Genomic DNA, 22,879 nt, shown 5'->3' on the forward strand with positions numbered 1-22,879 from the left:
CCCCTAGTGAAAGGCCAGACACCTATACCCTCTTATTAGTGGTCCAGTGAAGACAAACTAGGACACTAGTCTGCCTCTAAAAATAATTCACTTCCATCTTGCAGATGGAAAAGTTTACTACTGATCATTACAACTTTCTGATCTCATTACTGAAAGAAATTCACAGTGTGACATTGTGCATGCTGGGATATGATATTGCTACCACTTAGAAAAGAATGAATATCCTGCTGTCAGACATGGTTTTATACAAAACAATTTATAATAAATGGAAATTTTTGTAAAAAGCTTGTAAAAGATTGTGCTGATGAAAGCAGCTAATGAGCGCAAGTCTCAGAAGGTTTGTGGCTGCAGTTTGAATATGATTGGAATTATTTTAAAAAGACTGGAAATGATGGCATGATATAATTGATGTCTTTGTGTGAAAATGGGCCAGAGGATATTACAGCAGACTGTCTTTTGTTTTCTTTTCTGAAATGGTCTGTACAGTTTTTGTTAAAATGTAAAAAGCAAATAGAAAAGTTAGTTTGGGGTCCTGGTTTCTGATTATTAGCTCCATCTGTGCTAAAATACTTCAGCTACTAAATTACTTAACTATGGAAGCCCATTTCTGCCACTGCATAAAAAATGTAAGGTAATTTCGACTTTTTATCTCACAATTCTGACTTTTTTTTTCTTGCAATTGGCAAGTTTACAGTTGAGGTCATAAATTTGCATCCCTCTTTCAGAATAATTAAAAATGTTAATTATTTTACCAAAATAAGAGGGATCATACAAAATGCATGTTATTGTTTATTTAGTACTGACCTGAGTAAGATATTTCACATGAAAGATGTTTACATATAGCCCACAAGAGAAAATAATAGTAGAATTTATAAAAATGACCCAGTTCAAAAGTTTACATCCCCTTCATTATTAATACTGTGTTGTTACCTGAATGATCTACAGCTGTGTTCATGAGTCCCTTGTTTGTCCTGAACAGTTAAACTGCCCGCTGTTCCTCCGAAAAAAATTTCAGGTTCCACAAATTCTTTGGTTTTCCAGCATTCAGGTTAGTACTAACTAAACAGTAACATGCATTTTGTATGATCCCTCTTATTTTGGTAAAATAATTTACATTTTTAATGATTCTGAAAGGCAGATGCAAACTTTTGACCTCAACTGTACATTTATGAGACTTTTTTTCTTAGATTTGCATGATACAAACTTGCAGTTCGGACTTTTGTTCTCAGAATTGTGATATAAACTTGCAATTGTGAGTTATAAAGTCAGAATTTCGAGACAAACTCACAATTCAGAATTTTTTTCTCAGTATTGCGAGTTTATATCTCACAATTCTGATTTTATAACTCACAATTGTGAGTTTATATCTTACAATTCTAAGAAAAAAAATCAGAATTGTAAGATAAAAAGTCACAGTATCCATTTTTTTTTTTACAAAACTATATATTCAGTGATGGAAATAGGCTTCCTTACTGCGAATAAGTAGCTAAATGTGCTAAATGTGCCTAGACCTAACTGATATTAGAAGGGTTTCCATCCAGAGTTGTGAATTTAACTTATGCGCAAAACTAAAATATTAATAAAACATTTGCGAATAAGCACCGTTACCATCCAACTTCCTGAAAAACTGCCACTATATATCACTAAGAAAAGTAGGAGAAGCCACTAAATGTAATAATCTTCATATATATTATAAATTACCTCAGAGTGAGCAGACGAAACAAAATAAATGCTATCACTGCTTTCAGAGATGGATGCCAGCTGTTTGGGAACGCAGCCGTGTAAGACAGTTCTGGCAGGCAATTATACAGAAATACTTTGATGACAGACTTTGCTAAGGCATTTCAGAATGGCCATAACAACATTTCAGATGTTGTGGAACGAGATCGGTTAACTGGTTAATCAGCTTTTGCCATCCTATAGCGCAAAGTCCCATGATTTTTTTGATGTGCATGGAAGAATTTATTTGGCAAGTGCGTTTCCATCTCACAGCATTCGCATTAGCCCTTTTTTTCGCAGTAAAAAAACACCGCAAGTGAGCGTAAACACTTTTTTGAATGGTTTTTATTCAAAATTTTGAGTTTCCATAACTCATTTCTGATACAATACTTCAAAATGCGCAGAAAATCATAGAAACATAGCTAGTGTCAACAAAGGTTAATGTGAGATAAAAACATGCCATTTCAGCTTGCTTCTACAATTCTTTAATTGATGTATTATATTGTTATGAGTGCTTCAGACCACACGTTTTTTTTGTCGGTTACGACAGTCACTGTGTCAGATTATGTGATTTTCAATCCTAAAAAGTCCTAACCAACCATTCATCGCATGCCGTCTTTAACAACGTCAGTGCTGTCTATATGGCGGGACTAGATGCCATGAGCATAAACAAACAATGGCTAGCAAACAGCTAGAAAAAAAAGAAAAAGAAAACCTGACAATGGGCAATCAGGATTGCATGAAGAGAACAGTATGGACTGTCAGAGTACTGGGGTAAAATAGTTTTTATTTGACCTTTTTCACCCTGTGACAGTTGCCCCTCAAGGAAACATCATAAATGCTGGAGTATTGTTGCCATAGCTCCACAAACATTTCCTCCATTGTAAAATTCCACCTAGCAGGATGGATACCATTGTCTCTTTCTCATTTCAGCTTGTTTGACAAAATGTACGAAGGCACTTCTGTACTCCTATTAGCCAGTGTCACATATGTGATGGAATTAGTCATGGCTGACCCAAAAAAAAAACAAAAAAAAAACATGCTAGTCTTTCTGTGGATATGTCGTGCTGTATCAGGTGAGCAAGTTTACTGTCAGAAAATACATACATATAGAGCTGGTTATGCAATGCACATGTCTGAAACATATATGCATGTACATGTTTAGAAATCATGCACTATGATGAAAGTATTTTGAGGTCATAACATATGCAAAAAGTCTTTATTAATCACTCTGCAAAAATTTAGATGAAGGCATGTTTTTCCAATAAGCCTAAATTGCTAAATTCACAGCACAGCCTCTTGTGATTGCAGTTTCATTTGTCTTGAACCATTTTTAGAATTTCTTCTCTTGTGGTACAATATAAATGCCCCCAGCCAGCCCTCTTAATCCTTTCATAAACCCACAAAATAAAACCAGAGCCCTTTTCCATTCTTCCCAGCAGGAGTAATCAGTCTCCTTTGAACACCGTAAATGTTTCATAGTAAATGCTCTTGGCCAGACACCCAACTAAAGGCATCTGGGTGGCACCGGAAAGCCAGTTTTTGGACTGTCTGCCCAGTTTCAAGATCCAACAAACTTTTTTAAGCAACAGCTTTGGAGCTGGAATCACTGAACCTGCTGGCACCAGACTTGTACCTCCATTCTCGCCCATGGATTTAGGATACACATTTAAATCATAGCGCTGCAAATGAAACCTGCATTGTTATTTTGTAGTTTTAAGTCATTGCTGTAGTGGACGGTGCACAATTAGCCTGAGGTAATCTAGAGTCACCAAAAAGGCCAAAACAAGGGTTCAACCACTCTGGTTTGAGGTTGGGTTATTGGTGTTTTTGAACAATGCCAGATGGGAGGAGTGTTCTGTTTTGAAAATGCTAGTTGTGCTGAAATTAACCTCTTAACCTTTAAAGAAATAATTTATTCATCTGACATTATCTTCTTAATCATTTTTGCATAATAAAAGAGTGAATTAGAATGTTAAAGTGGTTTGTAATGAGTGTGAGTGTCTAATTACGGCGTAGCGAAAAGTGTTGCATTGTCCTTTACAGACTTCCTGAGCCCTCTCATTCCTTTGCAGTAACAGCTTCTCTAATTGGTGCATTACTTACAGTAACACTTTGAGTGTAACTGAAAATAACTCCCTTGTGATGACTATTAGCTCCGGTGCGGCTCCAGAGACGGATGACGGGTTTGTCTCATTAGCGAGGCGTCTGTGAATATTCCTTGTGTCATTCTGTTTACCCTTTCATCTAACAGAGAAGAATGTCCTTCCAAATATGGCTCCAAGTGTGTGTGTTTGAGATGATTATTCCCCTCCTCTTCCATCAAGGTGATTAGACAACATTTTTAATTGTCTGTTATTAAAGTGATAAATAGCTGATGCACAAACTAGTGATCCATTATCTCTTGGAAATGTGGCATCAATATTAATTGTTACTTTGCGATGCAGCTAAATGGAATCCTGTTGTCGGGATGTATTGAATGGCGTCTTATGTAGTGTGATATAAGCACTTCATAAGCAATCAATAAAGTATATGAGGTCAGGGAGAGCACATCTGAAATCCTTTATTGATTCCACATACAGATTATATAAGCAACGAATGTTGCCCAAACAAGATGAATTTCCCTGATACAACACCAAATAAATCGTTGCATTGTTTATTCTGAAAAAGTGATAGTTGTGTAAATGTTGTGACCATTCATAATGACACAACAGCCTGTTTTTGTAGTCTTTCCAATACTTTGATTCTCCCCAGCCGAATAAATGTGAATATTAAGGCATACGTCTCCCCAGTGGAACTTTCATACATATGAATTATAGTTGGATTGAAGGATTTACACTTCACAAAATCATTGCCTGTGGTGTCCAAACAATTTGCATTCATGACATAGGAACATCCATTGTCAGTGAGGAAAAGCAATTGTCATTGAGGGTCAAGTTCTGCTATCATTTTTTTTTTTTTCAGAATACATATATTAAATATCTAATACATAATTACCTAATATTTAAATAGAACAATAATAATCTGACATCACTTCAATAACATAATTCCTCATATTTTTTCTTTTGCCACTCACTAATGTGTGCCTTCACAGTTGTGATTTTTAGACTTAGTAGGTGGAGAGGAAAGAAATCATGATTATTGAAAGTACTCTCATGTCTGAGCTAAGCTGAAATAAAAGCTTAGTGAGTTTAGTGATTTTTAAAGTTTTCATTGCTGTGGTAAACTCATCACTTGAATAAGTTTGCCTTTAGAGTTGAGACCTTTATTACAAAATGAATGACAGTGACTCACAGTGTTTGTTTCCTTTGTGATTTATTTATTTATTTATTTTTTAGGGTTACTGATTTATATTTTCCAGTACTAGAATACTGCTTTAAAAAATAATTTGCTTTAAAAAATAGTGGCACATCAGCGCATTGGTGATGCTGGCAGTTATTTACAAGAATTTCTTATTGATCTCTGTGGTTACTATATTAAGCTCAGGGGAAAAAGAGCATGCAGCTGACCAGCAGTAATGTAACAGCTAAACTTCTGGTGACTCATGCCGCATACCTACCTTTGTTTCTTTTTTTTTTTTTGTTTTTTTTTTTGCCGGACAGCGTAGGATTTGCTACAAAGCAAACCCCCTAATGAGGGGAAATGTGCAGAATAAGAGTCGAGGCCAAATGACTTTATTATAACTGCAACAGAAATCAGAGGCTTTGACATTAAAAATGTCTGCTGTCTCTGTGCCACTGTCCAGTTCGCCACAGGCTTTTCAACCACTTACTGTGGGTACAGAGCTCTGGACATACACAGATATATCTTTAAAAAAAAAAAAAAAAGCAATAAACAGAACCATGTGAATAAAAACATCCTTTTAATGCTAATACATGAATTATCCCACAATAAATGCAGCAAGCCTTTTTAGCCTGTAGGTTGCTCTCTGCTACAGAAAGAGAATATTTTCCTTTGACATGACCTTATGGCGAGAGCCCATGAGATGAGAGACAACAAATAAATGCAGTGATTCTTTTTGGTTCACTGCTTCTAATAGTATCTGATAGCCACTGTCAGTACAAAAGACTGCAGCTCTGATCCAGAGCCTGATGAGCTGCCTGACTGTCTATTGCCTGCAGTGCATCACTTAGGAAGAGTTACCCATTTGGGGGTTTTGTGATAAAGCTAAACTGAACAAACACTTTTGACTTTTGAACAAATTAAAAGATTGAATGTAACACAGTTAGCACATTGTCCCAATGACATTCTGTTTTGTCAGATTTCTAAAAATACAGATGATGTTGAACAAGAGTAGTTTGCTTCAGCCCAATTCTGTGGAAGCCTATTTCTGCCCCTGAATACAATTTTTAAAAAGTTGATTGTGACTTTTAATCTCACAATTCTGACAATTCTGACATACAATTGTAAGTTTACATTTTGCAATTCTGACTTTTCTCAGAATTGTGAGAAATAAACTCACAGTTCTGAGAACATATAGTTTTTCCCCTCAAAATTGGACTTTATAATTCGCAATTGCGAGTTTGTATCTGAAAATGTCAGAATTGTGAGATACAAACTTGTATTTGTGAGAAAAAAGTCGAGATTCCGAGATACAAACAAGAAAAAAGTCAGAATTGTGAGATACAAATTCGCAATTGCAAGAAAAAAAGTCAGAATTGCAAGATCTCGCATCTGTGAGAAAAAAGTCGGAATTGTGAGATACAAACTCTCATCTGACAGAAAAAAGTCGGAATTGCAAGATACAAACAAGAAAAAAGTCAGAATTGTGAGATACAAACTTGCAATTGCAAGAAAAAAAGTCAGAATTGCAAGATCTCGCATCTGTGAGAAAAAAGTCGGAATTGTGAGATAAAAATTCGCATCTGACAGAAAAAAGTCGGAATTGCGCGATACAAACAAGAAAAAAAGGCAGAATTGTGAGATACTCGCAGTCGCGTGAAAAAATTTAAATTGCTACATACAAACTCACAATTGTGAGAAAAAGTCAGAATTCCAAGATACAAACTCACAGTCGCATGAAAAAAGTCAGAATTGCAAGATATAAACTCACATTTGTGAGAAAAAATTTGGAATTGCGAGATACAAACTCATAATTTTGAGAAAAAAAAATCTTAATTGCGAGAAAAAAGTCCGAATTGCAAGATCCTACATGCATTTGCAAGAAAAACACTCGCAAACTCGCATTTACACGAAAAATGTCAATTTGGAGATACAGACTCAAATTTGCGAGAACAAAATCTGAATTGCGAGAAAAAAAGTCAGAATTGAACGTTTTTATCTTTATAACTCCCAATTCTGAGATAAAAATTTTGAGACAGAAATTCTCAATAGCCTTTTTCATTTTTTTATTCAGTGGTGGAAACTGGCTTCCATACAATTCACACTGCACCAACAGACACAGACAAACGTTAACAGACATGTTCATTGTTTTTTGTCAGATCAGTGTATTACCCATCAATGTCTGTTGCTGTTTGTCGGCACTCGTTTTCGCTGATTGTTTGCTGGGTCTTGGAAAGTCTAAGCGATGTATTGTAATCAGGTGGCCATTGGTTGCATCTGGTGCAGTGTGACTTGCCTTTTAAATACTATACATTTGACTAACTTTTTTTTTTTTTTTGACTAATTTGTGGTGTATTTATATAAATTCACAGATTTTACCATGATCTGCACGAGAAGCCACACTTTACTATTTTCTTTTACAAGAACCATCTGCATTAACTGCACATATATACCACACATTGGATCCAATAATCAATTTTTACATTTAATTTGAGATTTTTATTGATTTCATTCATTATTGAAAAGTATCAATTTATCGCAGCTCCCCAAAATCTTGGAAATTTTTGATGTAGCAATACATTGTGGGGTTAGCTTGTCTATAAGAGATACATTTACAAAGCATCAGAATTTTTTACAGCCTTTTGAATATCTTACCAAAATATCTGATAGTTTATATTAATCATGACTGAATGAATGTCATAATTTGGCACAAAGCACATTTATAAGTGTGAAATGCATTGAGGTTGATGGGTAACACAAAGTGATCAAGTCCAGGGTTCACATGACATTAAAGGTTTGTCAAACTCATGGGAATAACAATGTCCTCCCTTTAGTCTGGTGTGTATCCATCAAAGGTGAAACTTATCCATCATCACGATAATGACTTGCATCCAGATTTGAGATCTGTTTTACAAAAAGAATGATGGCATGACAAAACATATTATTGAAAACTACCTGTGTTGAAAGTTTTTGTCCATATAAATGAGTTGTATGTTATCTGTGTGCAGATAACAGTGACAGCGTTCACTATAAGGATTTCAACATACAACCACTTGATGAGAAACAAGTCTTTCTTAGTGTATGCAGTCTGTGAAATTTCTCCTTCTCAATTGTTCTTTGTGGAGGTACTTTATTAATTACAGGTTGCCGGAGGCTTATACGATTCCCTCGCTGCGTTTACTCCTCCACACCACTAGAGCAGTCATGAGAAGCGTCACCAGAATAGGCACCACGATAAAAGGCCCCAAGATCCGATTGGGTGGATCGTGAAGCAGCCGTCCAGACAACGAGCAGTCATGAAAGTAATGCCTGTGCACCCGGATGAAGAATTCATCCACCATTCGGTTGGGCCAGAAACAGTTCATCTTCAGAGCCACCAGGAACGTGCAGTTGGTCAGTTCTCCATAGGACCTTGAAGAGAGCAAAAAGAGAGTAACGTCACCCTTTGGAGAACATGATGTTTTTTTTCTCCTCTTTCTTTCTTTTTGATATTGAAATGCTTTCTCCAGGCCTGTAGGAGGCAGATGTTCAGAGCCTATTATAGGTTTATTTCATAAAGAGTGTAAATGGTGGCACTTTCAAAACATTGCTCTTTTAGAGCGGTTCAACATGCCAATATTTAGCTCACTGCAACCACCACTAGATGGGACAAACTAAGCTTTTTGCAACTTTAAAAACAGAAGAATTGTTGTGTAAAACCCTCATTTTTGCAATTTCGTTCGGCCACCAGTGATGCAGAAATTAAAGTTCATATCAGTTTTATGTGCTGAAATATAAAAGCACTTCAATGAAATATTCATGCCAATACCTGCAAGATTTCAAGAGTGTACTTTAGAAACCACGAAAAACCAAACAAAGCAGCATAGTGTGGAGTTCACATGTGCTAACTATTTGCTTAGGTTCACTTGAATCTCCTGTGCTGTTTCTAATCATCCATAAAATGCACGTCTGCGTATTTTTGTAAGAGCGCGCTTGATAACTGCCTTTATTAAGCTGAAATGATTCTCTCAGTGACCCCTAAGGAGCTGCTGGAATGAGATCACTCCAATAATGATGATGATGATGGTGATGAAGATGATGTCCTCTCTAGTGAAGGAGCTCAAGGAGAGACTGTTGTTCAGATGAGCTCTTAATAGGCCCCTGAGTGAGTGTTAGACCCCGATTCCCCCCTCCCCTGGGCCGTCTATTTATAAGCCCAGTCAGCCTAGCGTGGGATGCCTGGCATAACCAGCGCAGACTTTTAATCAAGAGTTTTCTTCCGGGCCCGTTTTAGGGGCTGGAGCAGACCGTACGCCCCCTCCCCTCACATTTCACCCCAAGGGATAAAGATGGCTCGCAGGATGGCAGCTCAAACAGTCAGGCAGAGCAAAAAAGCACGTCTCATCTTCCCAAAGAGGCATGTGTGTCACATATGAGTGTCTAGGTCACCCCTGTGTGCACAGCCGGGCTGTAGAGGCTAAGCGTGGTTGGTAAAGGAAATGGGAATGATTTGAAGAAGCCAGTGGAGAATGACTAGAACTACTGAAAATTCAAGAGAGGGGTTTAAAGGATAGACTTGGAAACTGACATTTAAGCACTGAGCTGCACTATATTTATTTATTTGTGGCAATAGCCACAAATACATTGTATGGGCCAAAATTATCGATTTGCCAAAATCGTTAGGATAGTAAATAAAGATCATGTTCTATGAAGATATTTTGTACATTTCCTACCGTAAATTTATCAAAACTTAATTTTTGATTAATACTGTAATATCCATTGCTAGTAAATAGTAAAAGTAATATTTTTTGCATACTCAGATTCCAATAGTTGTATCTCGGACGAATATTGTCCTATCCTAACAAACCATACGTTTCAAATTAATCAATTTAAAAAATTGACCCTTATGACTGGTTTTGTTGTCCAGGGTGACATATATTCTGAATATATAATTCCTGGGTTATTCTGTGTCAAATCAACCAAATTTCAGAAACTTCCCTTAGCTCAAAGTTTTGATTTTGTCAATATTTTCTCTGAAGAAAGATATATTAAAGTATATTAAAGGTCATGGATGTATATCCATCCCCTACAGGTCTACTAGTGAAATCTGTTGACCTTAGCAGCCTTTGCTACATTATGTGCCAATGGTAACCATTCAAAAATGGGGAAAAAGCACTTTTCAAGTTTGTATGCTTATAACTCAAGAAGTATTAAATATATCTTAATGTTCTTATTGATATTGGGTCTTAACAGACTTTCCTTTTGGCATAGTCAGTTTTAAGGCCCTTAATGGTTCAGTTCCAGAGATATTGTAATTTCAAAATGGCTCCAGGAGTAAATTGTTAAATTGTTCACATTTTCAGTGGTCGTAAACCAAATGTGTGTCACTTTGCATAAAGATGATACTTCTTTTCTTTTAAAGAGGAATGCCTGAAAAACAAATAACATTGAAACTAGAAATGTATCTTGTTTCCTTTTGTCAAAACAACTGGATTGAACATTCCGTAAAATTTAAGCGCTCAACTACACTATGCAGATTTAATTTTTTTTATGTGTATGTACAACACTTTCATAATGTTCATTATGAAATGCTCTATATTATAATATAAAACATTAGATGATATAATTCGGCTTGCTTCCTTTTTTCTGAGGAAAAATAAATGGCCATAAATATTCTTTCTACAAAGTTTGCGTGCCTGTAACTCAAGAAGTTTTAAAGATATATGAATTTGATTTTAGATTCTAGTTCTTAATTAACGTTGTTTTCAGAGTCTTATTTTCCCTGGATCTCAATGAGGCTCCAAATTCAGATTGTTGAAAAAAATACCTATTTTCAGTGGTTGAAAACCAAATGTTGGACACTTTGTATACAGCTGATACTTACTGAATTTAAAGGGGAATGTCTGAAAAATAAGTAATGTTAAAACTAGAAATGTATCTTTGTGCAAAGTGAGCACTGAAAATGTGTACAATTTGACGATGGAGCCATACTGAAATTCCAATATCTCTGAAACTGAACTGTCAAGGGCCTTAAAAATGAAGATGCCAAAAGAAAAGTTTGTTCAGACCCAATATCTAAAAGGGCATTAGGATATCTTTAATACTTCTTGAGTTACAGGCATGCAAACTTTGGAGAAACATGAAAAGTGCTTTTTCCCCATTTTGAATGGTCACAGTTGGCACATAATGTAACTAAGACTGCTGAAGCAAAATATTTTACTAATAGACCTACCAATCTCTGTTTAAAAATAACATTATGATGCTGCCATCTGTCTAAAATCATTCCTACCACGCTATAATGTGGCTCCAAATCTCAGGTGAAAATTGTCATTTTGACCCCCCTCTATAAATTAGCGGATTACTCAGTAAACATGCATCAATGACATGTAATTTTTGGCTTTCTTCTTCATTTAGGTATTTCTTTCACCAGAAACAATATTAACAAAATCTAAAATTTGAGCCAGGTATCTCTGGTTAAGCTGAGATGGAATGACCCTCCTTTTTTGTTATGTTAATGTTTATATCTGTGTGCCTGGGTACCAGTGTGAAAATAGAATCATAATTTGTGGTAGACATTCAGTAATGGTGGTGGGAGTGAGGCAGTTTTACTGGAATTAAAGTTCGGGAGTAACTCCAGGTTGTGTTAAACCCAGTCTGTTAATGGACTGACCCTGAGCTCACACCCCTGACCGGCTCTGTCTGCCTGTGTATTTATAGCATTCACAATAAAGACTAAAATAGACAAAGAACCATCCAACTGTATCTCAACAATAGACAGTTAAATAGCATGCTAATAATGGAAAGTAGCACAGTTTTTGTTTGCCTCATCTTACTTGCATTGGTGTTTGCTAAGACAATCAGCTTTATTGTTACTGCTTATACTCTGTGTAAGCAAACTTGTAAGATTTCACTATTATTGGTAACATCTACTGCAAATTTGGCATGGTTACAGCCAAAGCACAAAACATAGTATACACAGGCATGTATTGTGGATTCATTTAAAGCCACACAGGAGCACATTTGTAAAGGGCAAAAGATGGGTCTGTACAAATGGTATAAATGGCAAAGTCCCATAGTGACATTTCATAAGACCACTAAAGAGGTCACCACCATGAACATGAGCAAATCAGAAGTCTAATAATATCATATCCTCTCCAGGTGGATTGCAGTGTATGTTATAAAGCTGTGCACATCCATCTCTACATCGGGCATCATGTTTTCTTTAATCTATAATTGCTTAAACAATATGCCATTGTAACCCTATAATAAGCTCATGTAACTTGAAAGCCATTTTGGTTGCAACATCATCTGCCTAATTCATTAGGAGCACATCAAACCAGGATGAAATGTGCTCAACTTGTGGAAAATGAGCTTTTGGTTTCTGCTCCGCCAAGGAGACAAATGAGCATTTCAACAAGTTTCTGTGTTTATATGTCCAACTGCAACAGAGTGATGAAGAAGAGATGTCAAACGTATCATCACCAGCTTGAACAGAAACAGCTGTGGCAATATTCAGCCTGTGGCATCAGTTTGAGAGGAAGTAATTTAGTGAACGAGTTAAATTTGGATGTTTAATCATAAGGAACCCTGGGAGCTTCATTTTTGCCCTGTCAAAACCTATTATCATGCAATTAGCAAGTGAATACAGATAAGATGAAGCAGTTCTGGTTAAGATGCACTGACTGCAGATGCTAGACGTCACATGATGTCTTTGTACTGAGGCCATCAATTACTCTCATGTCGCTCCAAACCCGTGTGACTTTCTTGTGTGGAATACAAAAGATGTTGAGGCATAATAGCATCTTAAATTTAGGTCTGCTTCTTCACACAATCTGTCTTCAAAAGACCACAAAATTTACTTTTTGCATAATTAGGCAAAATTACAGCTTGAGGAAATTATGTTTTTTGAGGAAAACATTTCGGGATTTTTCTTCATATAATGGACTGCTATGGTGCCCTGGGATTGAACTTCCAAAATTGTTTCAATGCGGCTTCAAACGATCCCAAATGCGGTTGTAAATGATCCCAGCCAAGAAAGAACAGTCTTATCTAGTGAAACGATCAGTAAAAAATACAATTTAAATACTTTTTACTCTCCGTGTATTCTGGTTCAAGACAGAATAAAAGATGGGAAAAAAAAAACAGTTCAGGCAGAGTAAGACAAGATAAGCGTTTGACATTAAAAAGTATATAAATTTTATTATTTTTATTAAAATAACCAATCATTTCGCTAGATAAGACCCTTATTCCTCGGCTGGGATCGTTTGAAGCCGCATTAAAACTACATTGTGGAAGTTTAAACTCGGGGCACCATAGCAGTCCTTTATCTGGAGAAAATGCTGAAATGTTTTCTTCAAAAAACATAATTTCTTTACGACTGAAGAAAAAGATATGAACATCTTGGATGACAAGGGGGTGAGTACATTATCTGTAAATTGTTGTTCTGAAAGTGGACTTCTTCTTTAAGGATCTGGGACAAAGTTAAAACAATAATTAACACACAAACCAATAAAATTAAACGATGAAGGTATGGTAAAAAGTTTACTGGAAAGAAAGCTTTTCTATTTAGTTCAGTTATATTTTACATTATTTTGTTATCAGGTTTAATTTAATTTAATTTTTTTATTTATTTATTTATTTTTTTTGTTAATTTAAGGAGAAAATCTTTTGGCAACATTGTAAGGACCTAGTGGTAGAAACTGTACAAATGTTTGTAGCAGAAAATGTCTTGTTTTGCACTTGGAGAAACTAATATGGTATAAAACTAGGTAACACTTTATTTAACACTATAGTATGTTACATATATTTACTATATTAATAACAGTAAATTATGTTATTATGCTATAATGTTACTCAGTTCTTAAATATATAATTACACTGCAACAAGGACACCTCAAAATAAGTGTGACCATTATATACTGAGTTTAATATAAAACTCAGGAAGTCTTTGGGTCTATAATGGGTGACTTCTGTTGCTTCTCTCCATTGACCATATGGTGGGAAAGTCTCTGGAGATTTCAGTCTTGTAAGACAGCAGATTGAATTTCAAAATGGTTTAACGCCACTAAATATAACTAGTCAGGGACAAACATCAACACACAGAGACCATGACTACAGCACACTCTCACTGCTCAGGCTGGGGGATGTGAGGGTTTCCTGCCACTATAACCAATCACAGAACAGATCACAGCAGTGGTTTCATGGTGGTGTTTCATGATTGATCGCTGTTTTCAGTAACGGGCTCTTTGCAAAGTCTGCAATACACTGTAACAGATTCACAAGTTTACCTTATTCTCAAATAATACATTGCACAATTAATTTTTTTACACAGTATTTTTGTCTTATAAACAAAGAAAAAGGTTTAAACTGGAAAGACATTATAACAATAATTTAAATAGGGATGTAACGATATTATCAATATCAATATTATTGTGGTCACATGACAATATGAAATGACTGGTTTCACAATATGGCTTAATCTTTTCATCAAGTCTCTTTTTGCTGCATGTTTCAAAGCGAAGTGTGCACTGCGTTCAGGCGATCAGCTCGTGATACGGTGTTTTACGCACCTCAAAACGGCTCCATTCACAGTAAATGAATGCAGTGAACTTGTTTACTGCAAGTATTGTGAGTTTAGCATGCATTTGGGAATGCAACAGCCACCAGTTATGCTTTACTTTCATGGCACATGATTACAGCATTTCACTAGATTTGTAGTGAGACGCCTTTTTCTGAGCCTGTTTTCACTGAAGCTGGAGTTTTCCTTCAAAATAAAAATTCTACTGTCGTTTCCGTCAAAATAAAAGCTTGTGCAGAATGAATTGCTGACAGCTAGCGGTTTACATGGGTAACATTACTGCAGTCCAAATTCAAAATATCTGTTTCAAGTGTAGAAATTAGGAAAGAAGTTGTAATTTCCCTACCGTAGTGTAGTGAAATATTCTTTTTAATTTATTTTGCAGTACCATTGTTTTATAATATATGGCTATTACTGTTATTGTTGTTGTTATTAATTTATTCAAATTTGTTTGGCTTCTTAAAACACCAGTGTCAGTGTAATTTAGACTGAGACAGTATACCACAAATAAAAAGAGGGTTGAGTTTGCCTTAAAGTTCAGGTACAGGACTTTTTTTTTTTTTTACTTAAGAACATGGGTTGAAGCTCTTAATTTTGAACTCTCAGAGTGCATTAGATTGAATAACTTAACTTTAAAATGTACAAAATGTTTTTTTTTTTTTTGTTTTTTTTTTTTTTTTACAATTGTCAATCCATCTTGTTTTAAAAATGTTTACAAATTTACTGGAAAACAATAAAATGATTATTACTGTTTTACATACATATATATTGCAGTTTAAAGGGTTAGTTTACCCAGAAATTAAAATTCTGTCATTAATTACTCACACTCATGTCGTTCCAAACCCGTAAGACCTTCATTCGTCTATGGAACACAAATTAAAATATTTTTGATGAAATCCGAGAGCTTTTTGACCCTGCATAGACAGCAATGTAAATACTATGTTCAAGGCTAAGAAAGATAGTAAAGACATCATTAAAATAGTCCATGTGACATCAGTGGTTCAAACTTAATTTTATGAAGTTACGAGAATACTTTCTGTGCACAAAGAAAACAAAAGTAGGAACTTCATTCAACGATTTCTTCTCTTCCACATCAGTCTTTGACACGCGTTCACGTCAGTACCATGACGCACGTGTGTGCATTCCTCTGCTCTCGGATTTCATCAAAAACATTTTCATTTGTGTTCCACAGATGAACGAAGGTCTTACGGGTTTGGAAAAACATGAGGGTGAGTAATTAATGACAGAATTTTCATTTTTGGGTGACATATCCCTTTAATGCCTTGTTTTGGTTATATACCATATACTCACAGAACGTCCTTTAAATCTTGTCAAGCATGTGTCTCTACCGCAAAGTTGCGAAAGCTGTTGATCTCTGTCCCCTGTATACTAAAGGGGATGTGAATTGCTGGAACGCATATAAGGTGTCACCATCTCACTGGCTCTTTCTCTCTCTCTCTCTCAAAGATCATCAAGGCTGTCAGAAGGGTTAAATGCTTTCAAGTGTGGTCACATTCCACAGAGCTACTGGAAACTAGCCCACAAGCACCTGCACTATAATGTGAATTGTGCATGCTCGGGTGAACAGATGGACCTCTGGATCAGAACTTAAAGCCTGTGACTGCATGGAGAGCAGCAGCTGGAATCTGGCTTCAGAACAACTTAAGCTTTATCGACAGTATGGAGCATTCTGAAGGGTTTAAATTAGGGATTTGCTGGAATTTCACAGTGGGATGGTGAGACCTGAATTGTCAGTTACCACATGCTTTTGTGTCAAATTTACTACATCTCGATGACAGTGTGAAGCTATATAGCGATACTTTACAACTTCCAAATGCAGACATTGCAGGAAGTTTTGTTACTCACAAGTCTACATTCAGTTACTACTTTTTAACTCTGGGACAGGTGGTGAACCAGCAGTTCTACATTTCAGTATTTCCTTGTGGTCAACAGTCTCTCTGCTTTCTCTTCTCACCTTTTGTTTCTTTCTCACATTTCAAGTGATCACATAAGCTACCCGTCCTTATCAGGGACAGGACAAAAGGTCACAGAGGGCCCAAACAGCCAGAACTGCTCGAACACCAGATGGTGTACATGGAAATGATGGGTACAATGAGTGACGATTCCGGAGCTGGAGTTTGTATTACTGGCTTGAAGAGGATAACGTTCATCATGGAATAGATTGCAGGAGAGGCCAGGAGGGAAAAGCCATAATATTTACTGCTATATACTCTGGGTGCGCTCATTGGCCTGAAAACTTGACCCCTCTGTCTCTGAATTAATAACAGCTTTAGCCACTAGAAACATTTCTGGAAACATTCCTTTTTCTTTTTAATTAGGCTTTTTATTTTTTCAGTTAAACTCATGATATAGAATTTGAAATTCAGTGCAAATATCAACAAAGAACATTTATTTTCAGACTAACTGAGCTTTCTGAACATTAACTAGGTTTGACGTTTGGTCTCTCGTTTCATGCGTAACCCCTGAGTTTGACAACTCCAGATAACACACATCAAAAACTCATAAAATGGCAATGAAGTATGAAGCCTAAATTAAATCTGATTACATACAGGAGCAAATTTGAAAGATTCAGACCAGACATGCACTCTTAACAATAAAGGTGCTTTAAAAGGTTCTTCACAGCGATGCCATAGAAGAACCATCATTGGTTCCACAAAGAACCATTCAGTCAAAGGTTCTTTAAAGAACCATTTCTTTCTTACCTTTTTATAATCTGAAGAACCTTCTTTCACCACAAAGAACCTTTTGTGAAACAGAAAGGTTCTTCAGATGTTGAAGGTTCTTTATGGAACCATTTAGACAAAAAAGGTTCTTCTATGGTATCGTGAAGCACCTTTATTTTTAAGAGTGTGTGCTGGTCAAATTTTAGCTTAAATTCATGAAGTGATGCTTTCTAAATGCCTTTCAGCTGTTCGGAAGAACATGAACTGTTATGTAACCATTAGCTGATTATCCAAGACTTGAAGCACATAAAGGCATTGCTTTCTTTACAAACTAGATTCTGACAGTGGCAAAGATCACTAAGGTTTTCATTTAGTTACTTACTTACTGTTGGAACTGAAAATGTGAGAATATTATTGTCCAGATATCAATTATTTGGCGGGGCGGGTTAGAGTTGTCATAACTCCCAAGTCTCATTTGTACATGTGCCCATTTAAACAAAGTGTGAAGACAGTCTTTGAAGTACTTTTTTTTTTTCATTTTTTGAGCTTGACAGCTTCTAGCTACTGTACACACTCATTGTATGGAGACAAAAAGTTTGAAAAACAACAGTTGTAGGGTCCCATGATTTCCACGATGCAGAAAATGAAGGTATAACACTAGAACTAGACTATTATTAACTATAAATCTGTAAAAACAATGAACAGCAACTTTCAGCCTGTCACCATGATGCAAACATTAAATATAAGACATACAGTAGTAGTTCTTCACAGTTTTTTTTATTCAATTGCACTGCTTTTTCATTGTTTTTTTATATAAACATGGACGGGTTTGACCACTGTACTCACGTCTCTTGAAGCGTCTCATGCATGAAATGGCATTATAAAAACGCAACGCTCAAGTTAAAAGATGCTCACACTGATCTTTTTGCATGTTTTTCCAATTCCACCGCCCGCATCACAGCTTTGTAAACACAAAAGCGCATTCTATGTGAATGGCGCCTAGCGATATGAGCGCGTCACATGTGAGCGGTTAATCACGTGCACGGACATGTGGTTGGATCGTTCTTTTTTCTTTACTGTTATCATTGGCAAGTGTGTAATTCTAAAGTTTGGTAGTATTTCTATTCAAATTCGTGATTCCTCGATTTCTAAAAAAAAATCATGGCAAAACACTAAATTTGAAGTAATCGATAAAATCAGAAAAACTGCCTAGCCCTAACTACTAATATTAAAATTACTATTAAAAACATTGTTTTTTTTAGGTCGGTGCTGATAGCCTGTGCGTGCCGACATATGGCGCAGTTGCGCTTCGGGTTTCCCGAGATTGAATTCCATCTCGTGGACCTTTCCCGATCCCACCCCCACAAAACACATTTTTTTAGGAATATTTATTCCTATATATATATATTCTGATAAATAAATATATATATATATGTATATATATTTTCTGATAAATAAATTCTTCTTTATATGTAAAAATTAATTTTTATATATATTCTTATATATATATATAAAAGAATTTATATATAAAAATGTATTTTATATATAATTATATATAATATAATTATATATTAATTTATTTTCTTACTTTATATAAGAATTTATTTACCAGAAAAATGTGGATATACAGCAGAGTAATTCTGTAAATAAATAAATATATATTTTATATTTATTCAATATATATTTTAAAAGTTAATGAAACCATTAAAAATGGAATTAAGAAAATTGATGGAAAACAGAATTTGGTAACAATACAATTTGAGAAAAAAACTGTATTGTGTATTTCATAGGGCCTTAAAATGTAGTTTTTCTTCCATTTTTAGTAAGTTGCTCTGACATTGTGTACATTTCATGATTTCAATTAATTACACATGCTTTTTTATTTTTTGGTGAACTATTTCATTTAAATAATGTCCTGGAATAATCTAAAACCACAACAAGATCTCCAGTTTATGTCTCCACTTTGATTTAATGCTTGGACTTTATTAATCCTGTTGGGATCTGTTTTTGTGCTTGTTAAATCCGTAGCAAAACACTTCATGGTGAGGTTTTAACATCTGTTCTCTAATCGAATTTTTTCAGAGGACTGGAAATTATGTTTTAGACAAACACCTGCCTATAATCCCAGCTCTGCCATGTCAATTTGTATATATTTTACGGGTTTGTTTCACCTCCAGGCTGTGCTTTAAGAGGAGTTTAATGAGCATGCCGGCACTCACAGGAATGACCCCTGGAAGGGCAAAAGGCTTGGTTTGTAGATTGCCTCTTCCCTCCGAAGCAGTTTAATGCTCCATTGCCCAGGTGAGACAATTTGCTGAAGTGTAAGAGTGCTGGCCACCTCTGATCGTTTGTATATAACCTTAATTACCTGCAGTCGACTGCCCTCAGTGCGCGACACGTCTTACCTCACCACTTCTGAGGCTCACTGGAGGCCACATGCTGTTCTACTGTGTTACTCAGTCCTCATCCCAGACCTGTGGCTGTCTCTAGACAGTGCTTTGTGCATAATTGAGCAATGGAGCTGGATGACCTCACGGAGGGAGCCGAGGGGTCATACATACTTTAATGAGTGCTGTTTCACAGGTGCGTGAGGCATTTGAACCTGCTTCCAGATCTGAGAACACCAAGAGATCCCTAGGGTGATGAAAAACCTACCTTTGTGCAAAAACGCTTGCCTCTAGGAAGGCTGACAAATTGAGCTTGGAGTCTAACTTGATTGTTCAAAAAATGCTGCACTGAATCATGGAAGTAATTCGCTTTCTGTCATAACAGATTTATGGCGTGCATTTTCTATTGATTTAAAGCGATGCGGCATCAATCATTATTGACAAACTGTATATTAAATAAAGCCAGCTAACTCACGTCTGTGCTTGTTATTGAGGTTTCATCGCATTCAGATCCTTTAAAAATGAAAATAGAAAAAAAACAAAAACATTTTTAGCCAGGATGTCAAAGCTTCGATTTTGTTTGGTGGGCTAAAGCACTTCTAATGTAAAAAAAAAAAACATGAAAATACCAGAGATCAAGGTTTATCCTTGTTTATTACTACCAACCATCATACACAGTTAGCACAATCTATGACTCACTGTCTAAAGGGAATCAGCTTTTAATATAGTTGACATATTCAGTCAAGAATAATCACTTTATGTCATAAATGACGGCTCAGTTTAACAACACCCACAGGAATCAATCGTCCTCCTGAACACAATGCATTTTGTTTGCAACCTTGGGGCAACATTCAGAGATTTTGATCTGACTAACAACAAACGCACCAACAATTTTGTTAATGAACACAGAGCATTTTGCTAAGATAATCTTTCCACCTGAGAGAAGCAAAAATCTGGGTTACAGTGAAGAACTTACAATGGAAGTAAAAGCAAGTTAAAGTATTCAATAGACAAACAGTACGTGTTCCAATGATTTACAATATTTTCTGTGGGAAGTTACGTCTTGGCCCCCATTCACTTCCATTATAAGTGCCTCACCATAACAGTTTTTAATTAAGAAAGACATACAGGTTGAGGATTGGTAAAGGATGGACGATCACTTTGGACCTAAAGACCATAAACAGTCTTGTACTGTAAAACACAGTCAGCATTTTGCACCTTGGCACGAGCTACAATAGATTTTTAAGTTGGGTCGCAGGGGACAAAAAATGCCTGGAGTGTTGTCGAAAGGGACCGGCAGACCTTGCTGGCCCTGATCCGACAGCTTAGACATCTAGTGTCACTTTTCTCGGCTGTATCTTTCTCGAATGTTGCACTGGAGCACAACGGCTTCAGTCTAATGTCAGAGTGCCGAGTTTTAGGGTCAGTTGTCAAGGACACAAATGTACAGACAAGACAGTTCTTTTTGTTAACCTGGAAATGTGAAAGTTCTTCCATATCATGTGTTTTCTGGGGCACCGCGAATAACTTCCTCCATTATGTCACAGAGACAGCTGGGCATATGAAGGCATTCCCAGGAACGGTGTACGCCTGGAGCTGTGCCACATGGCACACTAAATCCCTCTGAAGTATGTGATAATATGGGAACCCCTGTCATCTCTCTTACTGAGAAAACTCTGCTCTTCACTGACCTTGTCATGAAGTGTTCAAATAAACATGCAGGCGTGTCAGCTGCAAGGTAGGATTGCACTGAACAAAACTTGTTGAATGAGTGCTGAACCAACCTGTGTGTGATGTGAAGTTTGTCTGTGACGTCGGGGTTTAGTTTTTTTTTTTTTTTTTATATATATGTTTGAAAGAGGTCTTTAATGCTCACCAAGTTTCCCTTTATTTAATCAAAACTACAGTGAGAATTGTAATATTGTGAAATATGTAAAAGTATTAGAACTTGTATGGCTTAATATGGCATAAAATGATGTCCTTGAAACGTAGTACAAAACAAAAAAAGATTTACATTAGTTTAAAAATCCACATCATTTTATACATTTTGGACTATGGGGGGCGCCATTATTTCGATGATGTCAAATGTTTGCACTCAGTGAGCTACTGACTCTACCTGTTGCTGTTTTTACCACAACACAACTTGAAATACACAACTCAGAAAATAAAATACTGATACGACGCCACATTGTTTAGCTTTTGGTTGTAATTTTCAGTCGAGGGCCAACAAGAAAAGCTATGGAAGCCTTAACTGCTTTCCTAGCAATAAGAAGAGGAGAAAAGAATAAAAAGATGCCTACCTTCTTTAAGACCCGCATCTTTGTTTTACTTTACCCTGATGCCTTTGAGGCTTTTAGTAGATCACAGCTACTGAAAGAGCTTACAAACGGCAGAGACAAGAAACGCTAGATGCCATCCTGGCAGGATGTAAACATGCCAATGCTTGTCATGACGGCGCAGCCCCTTGCAGAAGTTTCTCAGCGTGAATTTCACTCAAAATCTAGGGGAGTTTAGGCTCCTTGTGGGGAAAAGCAATGGTACAGCATTTAGTTTAAGTTCACGCTTATATCCACATCGCCACTAATGGTTGACCAATATAGTTTTGACAGCCGATGCCGATATCTTAGAGAGCAGGGTGGCCGATGGCCAATATAAAGCTGATATATATTTTATATAGATAGAAATATTTAAAAATATATAAGTAAAAAGAAAGTAAACACTGTAACCAACAGGGCACTCGGAAATTTGATAAGTTTGTGTGCACTGAGAATCAGATTTTTTTTTTACTACAGCCAGGTAACACTCATTTTACATTCAGCACGCATTAGAAACGACATAAATATGACAGCGGGCCAATGTATAAAGTGCAGCATAATTTGAAATCATGAGTTTAAAACGCTGAGCGCTGACCACATTGGGCAAACAGAAAAACATATTTTTCAGTTTCTAAAAACGTATAAACTGAAAAAAGCCAAATATTGGCTGATATACCGACCTTGGCAATATATCGGTCGACCACTAATTGCCATCTGTAAGCTCTTTCAGTAGCTGTGGTCATCGTATCAGTATTTTATTTTCCGAGTTGTGTTGTTGTAAAAATAGCAACAAGACGTGCCAGTAGCTCACAGAGTGCGTCATTAAAATAATGACACTCCCCATAGTCCAAAATATTTATAAAACGACGTGTATTTTTTAAATAATGTAAAATTTTCATGGGTTTTCTACTACATAATTAATACTCAGGGTTCCCT

At 36.2% G+C, this 22,879-nt stretch overlaps 1 protein-coding gene across 1 annotated transcript in view; it reads right to left on the bottom strand.

The window, feature by feature from the left end:
• Positions 1-5,828: 5,828 nt before the first annotated feature.
• ramp1 (receptor activity modifying protein 1) overlaps positions 5,829-22,879 on the bottom strand; it is a 36,804-nt gene continuing 19,753 nt past the window's right edge. The window contains exon 3 of the mRNA XM_051119125.1: positions 5,829-8,412. Within this exon, the coding sequence (XP_050975082.1) occupies positions 8,157-8,412 (256 nt within the window). The 3' untranslated portion in view covers positions 5,829-8,156. The remainder of the gene's footprint in view (positions 8,413-22,879) is intronic.

The sequence above is a fragment of the Labeo rohita genome, chromosome 9 (assembly GCF_022985175.1).
Source record: "Labeo rohita strain BAU-BD-2019 chromosome 9, IGBB_LRoh.1.0, whole genome shotgun sequence".
Taxonomy (NCBI): Eukaryota; Metazoa; Chordata; class Actinopteri; order Cypriniformes; family Cyprinidae; genus Labeo; species Labeo rohita.